Here is a 6,393-nt window from a genome sequence, read left to right on the forward strand (position 1 = left end):
CCTCTGAGCCTTCATTAGAACTAGATTCATTTTCTCAATCATGAACATTCCGCCTCCCTTGAAATAACCTTTTTTCAACAAGAAAGTCAATCTCAAATTCGCCAGGGAGTCAGTCTTTAAATTCACAACCATTGCAAGGTCAGATAGCAAATTATATTGTCGTGGAATACTCTGAAAATAGACGAGTTAAATTATACAAGTCTTAAACCTAAAAATAACTAAACTTCAGAACTTAAAATCGGAGCAAAGAAAAATATTTCGCTGAAAACAAAACACTGTTGTATTATAATGCAACTTCTTCGAATAAAATACAAATTAAACCGGCCATTTTGGCTAACAAAAAAAAGGAACGATCTTACACTTTTTACCCGGTGATAATCATAGTGCGATTTTGCACAAAGCTCTCCATAGATATAATCCAATAAATCAATCTAGCGATAATCCATCCTGGGGAATCGGGCATAAATTTCGGACGGATCGCTTAAAAGTGCCGCTATGAGTCCGCACCGTTACAACTCGTACAACATTATCTGGTCCAGGGTGGAGTTCAACAACTCTTCCAAGCATCCACCTTAAAGGGGATAAGTTATCCTCCTTGAGCAATACTAAAGTATTAAGCATGATGTTGTCTCCTTCTTTGGTCCATTTGCCTCGTTTCTGTAGTTCTTGTAGATACTCCGTTTGCCATCGAAGCCAAAATTTTTGACGAAGCTTTTGCAGGTGTTGCCATCTCGATAGTTTATTATCTGGAGTCTCGGTCCAATCTTGCTGAACGGGCTGTATTAGAGAATCGCCAATAAGGAAATGGGAAGGAGTGAGGACTGACAGATCCGCTGGATCACTCGATAAAGGGGTCAGGGGTCTGGAATTTAAAATGGCTTCTATTTCAGTCAAAAGCGTGTTATATTCTTCATAAGTAAGCGTTAAACCTTGCGTCAGTGTGTAGAGATGACGCTTCAAGGCTTTCACCGCCGCCTCCCATAAACCACCGAAATTTGGAGTGCGTGGCGGAATAAAATTCCATTTCATACATTGACTCGCGAGATATGTCTCTATCTCGACCTTTTCTTTCTCTAGAAACTCGTAGATTTCCTTCAGCTCCCGAGCCGCACCAACAAAATTCGTTGCGTTGTCAGAGAAGAGCTGCGAACAGATTCCTCTTCGCGCGGTAAATCTTCGTAAAGCTGCGATAAATGCTTCAGTGGTGAGATCGGTCACTAATTCTAGATGCACGGCTTTTGTACTAAAGCACGTGAATACTGCTACGTAGCCCTTGGATACGTGAACTCTTCCACGCCGTCGACTTTCTCGAATTTGGAGAGGACCGGCATAGTCTACGCCGGTAGTCACGAACGGACGCGAGAATCCGCTAACTCGCTGAGCTGGTAGATCTCCCATTTTCACTTCAGGGAACGTCGGTCTGAAACGATAGCACGGCAGACAAGCTTTTATTACCTTTCGAGCTTCTCTTAGACCGCTTAACGGCCAGAACCTGTATCGTACAGCACTCAACAACTGAGTAGGTGGACAATGGTGTAACCGTATGTGTTCGCTCTTCATTATCAAATTCGTAACAAAATGCTTAGCGGGTAGAATAATCTGATGCTTTCGATCTTCGGACATAGCTGCATGTCGGAGCCTACCGCCAATGCGAATCAATCCTTCTTTGTCTAGAAAGGGGTCTAATGGTCTCAATTTACTTTTGCGATGTACTTCTTGCCCGTTTTCTAAGTCTCGAACCTCTTGCGAGAAGGCCTCTTGTTGCACCATTCTTGCTATGATTTTTTCGGCATTTCTTAGTTCTTCCACAGTGACAGGGCGATTTCGTGGACCTGCTTGACTGCTGCTTCTCCATCGAAGACAGTAAGAGATAACTCTTTGCAGCTTGCTATAAGAAGAGAATCTCTCGAGAATCTCCTTTGCTGTAGCCGTCACTAATGCCACAGTTACTGGTCTCATCTCCGGTAGTACTGTATCAGGCGCTTTCATGTTTTTCGGCCATTGATTTTCTTCCGTCATCCACTGAGGTCCATGCCACCACAGCTTATCTTCGATTAATCGGTCAACTTCAATTCCTCTCGACAGCATATCTGCCGGATTATCTTCAGAGGGCACGTGGTACCATTCTATATTCTTCGTTAGCAGTTGTATCTTCGATACGCGATTAGCCACAAATGTTTTTAACACGTTGGGTGGAGTATTGATCCAGCCGAGGACTATGGTATTGTCGCTCCATAGTCGCACTGTACGAATACGATCGCCGTAAGCCCTTTTTGCAGTATGATAAAGATCAGATAGTAATAGAGCAGCTTCTAGCTCCAAACGTGGCAGAGATATAGTTTTTAACGGGGCCACCTTGGACTTCGCACAGATGAGATGAGATTGTACCTTTCTCGATTTGTCTATGCTCACAGCGTATAAACAAGCACCGTAGGCCTTTTCGGATGCGTCTCCAAATCCCATAATATCAAATTTCTTTGATGAATTAGTAGGTATGACGTTTCTCGGCATGCGTAATTCATTGACTCTTGGCAAGGAAGTATAATACTTTTCCCAAGTCGATAGAAACTCCGGAGGAAGAGTTTGATCCCAACCAATTTCAAACAGCCATAATCGTTGCATAATGCACTTGCCGTTAATGAGTAGCGGCGCTATCAATCCCAGCGGATCGAATACTTGCGAGATCTTCGAGAGTAAAGTACGCTTCGTTGTGACCTTTGTCTCCTCGATCTCTACCTTATATTGCAGGCAGTCTTCTGCCGCATTCCAGAGCAAGCCTAGAGTTTTTTGGGCTCCCTCCTTGTCTAACACCAGCAGCTTATCAGTTTTACATGCCTCGCTGAGATGTTGTAGTATTCTCGAATCATTTGCTCTCCATTTTCGAAGATAGAATTGTCCTCGTGCTAATAACTCGGACAGTTGTCTTTGCATCTCGATTGCTTCATCCAATGTGTCAGCTCCTGTTTGGACGTCGTCCATGTAGGTTTCTTCTTCCAATGCTTTTGCCGCGAGTGGCAAATCTTTTGCTTCTGCAGCTAACTCTCTCAGACAGCTAATGGCTAGAAAACCCGCACCTGCCTGGCCGTAGGTCACAGTATTCAGCTCACATAACATGATGAGTTCGCTCGGACTTCTTCTCCATAGTATGCGCTGAAGCACCCTATCTGGCTTGGCCACCAAAATCTGCCTGTACATCATGGCCACGTCCGCCGTCATTACGTACTCATAGATTCTGAATCGCAGGATTATGTAGACTAAATCCTGTTGCAAGTTCGGTCCCGGAATGAGCTTGTCATTCAGTGATGTTCCGAGTGTTGTCTTGGCAGATGCATCAAAAACAACACGCAATTTTGTAGTGACACTGTCTGGTCGTATCACCGCTTGGTGAGGAAGTATGTAACCTTCCGATCCTTGAATTTTTTCATCCGTTAATACGGACATGTGACCTTGCTTTAGATAGTCATCCATAAACTTGACATATTCCTTCTGAAATTCTGGATCCTTTGAGAATCTTCGTTCGAGCGACAACAACCGTCGATATGCCTGCTCCATTGAATCTCCTAAAATGACCTCTGGTCGCTGCGGTAGTCGCACAACGAATCGACCGTCTGGCTCTCGCTTGACTGTATCCGCAAAATATTTCTTGCAATACTTTTCTTCTTCGGTGTATTGAGGGATTTCCGGAAACTCCTCTTGCTTCCAAAATCGTTCGATTTGTTTGCTCAGCATCTCATTTGTGATCGATAAGTGCGTCATTGATGATTTCGATTTCTTTCCAGGTATCTCACCTCCGATTATCCAACCTAAGCGCGTATTTTGTAGAGCTGGTTGTCCAGAAACTTGATTTCTCGGGTTGCCGACGAGGATCTTCCAATAAAGTCCTGCTCCTACTAGTAGATTTATTTGACCAGGTTTGTCAAACACTGGGTCCGCTAAGCGTATGCTTTTTGGCATTGCTATCTGCGTTATGTCGATTCGACTTTGTGGTAACTGCTCCGTAATGTTTGGCAGTATCAAGCATTCAAGATTTGTCGAGAAGTCCTCTTGAAGTGACTCTATTCGAACTGTGACTACCTTGCTGGCGTTCGTCTTTGCTAGATTTATACCGCTGATGGGTCGATGTTCCGTTCTATGCCTCAATTTCAGCTGTCTTGCGAAACTTTCCGTTATCAGGTTCGACTGTGACCCTGGATCCAACAGTACTCGACATATCTGAGGATTTCCGTCTACGTCGTAAGCATGCACCCGTGCCGTTGAAAGAATGATGCTCGATGTCGGCTTATGGACGCAGTGAATATTTGTTATGTATTCTTGATCTTCGATCTTCATTGATGATCTTGACTTTTCAATGGATTTATCTGCACAGTACGCGACCACTGCCGTTGTGTCCGGTTCACTTCCCGCTTTCGTCTGCGACTCTGTATCTCTGTGCAACAAAGTGTTATGACGCATAGAGCACTTCCTGCATGAAGTCGATTTGCAATCTCTCGCAATATGCCCTTCTCCGAGACAATTAATACATAGCCTTTTGCTAACGATTTCCTTCTTCCTGTCAACCGGCGATAGTTTTTGCAACTCTTCACACTTGTAGATTGAGTGAGTTCCTTTGCAGTACTTACATTCCTGCGCCGTGACAGCTAGTGTGACTTTTTTATCACTTTTCTTCTTCTCTGACGGTTTCGTTGTAGCTGACTTCTCTTTCCCTTGGTTGAGAACCCTTAGAGTGTTGCACCGATCCGTGAGAAATTTGAGAAATTCTTCTATTCTGGGCATGTCTGCCGCATTCCGATCCTTTATTATGTTTTGCCAATCTCGCTGTTCCACGAAATCAAGCTTCTTCTTCGCTAAATGAAGTATTATCGTTTCCCATTGATTTACTGGCTGACCAAGTGCTTCCAGCGACGTCATGTGTGTTCGTATGTGCCAAACGAACTGTCTGATTGAATCTGCTTTATTTTCCTTGGAGATGACAGGGAAATTTAAGAGCTCGTCGAGATGTGCTTCGATTATGATTATTTTGTTGTCATATGTATCCTTTAAGAGCTTCCATGCATGCTCGTAATTCTCGTTCGAGATCCTGTATCCTTTTATTACTTCTAGTGCTTCGCCTTTGAGTACGCCGACCAAATACTGGTGCTTTTGCATCGGGGTGAGATTTTGCTCTTCATGAATCGTTGTCTCAAAGCTATCTTTGAAGAACATCCATTTCGTAAACTCGCCGCTAAACTCTGGGAGTTTTATTTCGGGTAGCTTCGGCCTTTGCCTCGGCATTTCTTGAACGATTTGTCTGATAGGCAGTCCATTTGCCATATCTTGCGCGACGTTTTGACCCTGCCGGTTTGGCATTCGATCTTGATCGATAATTTCCTGAGCTCTTCCTGCTGCTTTATAATAATTCGCCTCGAACGCTTTTCTTTCCGCTTCGCCCTCCAATAATTGCTGCGCGAGTGTTGCATCGTCTTCTATCGACAATGTTTCGATTTCCGTTTGTATTTCTTCGAAAGCTGTCCAACATTCTTCGAGCTTTGCTAGCCTGATTTGCGCATCTGCTGCCGACTTTTCTTCCGGTGACTCGAAATAATTCAGCATACGAGTGACTTTTCCTTTTATCGTAGCACGCTTTCCTTTTAACGCCTTGTACTCTGCCATTTTATATGCGAAAACTAACAGGAATACCTGAGGACAAGGAAAGGATTATTAGCGATTCACTTAACCAATATTTAGCCCCACGTTGCGTTCGTTTTTGCAAGTGGCTGTGCACGAATCTTAATTCGAGCATGCAATACTTCCCTGCGTTTATGAGAAATACGCTGTATGCCGTCTCGAGCGTGAGAGAGAGACGCTGTGTGCCGCCTCGAGCGTGAGAGAGAGACGCTGTGTGTCGCCTCGAGCGTGAGAGAGAGACGCTGTGTACGTCCCGACCGTTGAAAAAGACGTTGTATGCCTTGACCGTTTAGAGAGACGTTGTATGCCGCCTCGACCTTTGAGAGAGACGTTGTATGCCGCCTCGACCTTGTAAAAGACGCTGCGCGCCTTCCTGGTTGCGCGAGAGGCGCCGTGTGTCTTCTTTATTTGCGCGAGAGGCGCCGTGCCCCGTCTTGATTGCGCGAGACGCCGTGCGTCGTTCCGATTTATGAAAGGCGCCGTACGCCGGTCCGATTACGTGAGGAGCGCCGTGCCCCGCCTCGATGTGTGAAAAAAGACGCTGTGCGTCGTTACCTTCTTGAGAGAGAGGCTGTGTGCTTTCCCTTTTGTGCTTCTACTGCGGACACGAGTTCCCGCCTTCGGCCATACTTCCTCGTGCCTCGACCGTTTCGTGCTTCTCACCCGAATTTTGCGCTTGGCTTGTCTTCCCAGCGCCGTGTGTCCGTATGCTTGTTGGGCGCCAATGTT

The 6,393-nt window shown here is 45.2% G+C and overlaps 1 protein-coding gene across 1 annotated transcript; it reads right to left on the reverse strand.

Annotated features, from left to right (window-relative positions):
- Positions 1-426: 426 nt before the first annotated feature.
- Positions 427-5,649, reverse strand: LOC112453067. Its single transcript, XM_025013610.1, has one exon. It carries the CDS (start codon positions 5,647-5,649, stop codon positions 427-429), a length of 5,223 nt encoding a protein of 1,740 aa, XP_024869378.1.
- Between the last annotated feature and the right edge of the window lie 744 nt (positions 5,650-6,393).

Source organism: Temnothorax curvispinosus, unplaced genomic scaffold (assembly GCF_003070985.1).
Source record: "Temnothorax curvispinosus isolate PA1 unplaced genomic scaffold, ASM307098v1 QBEX01003979.1, whole genome shotgun sequence".
Taxonomy (NCBI): Eukaryota; Metazoa; Arthropoda; class Insecta; order Hymenoptera; family Formicidae; genus Temnothorax; species Temnothorax curvispinosus.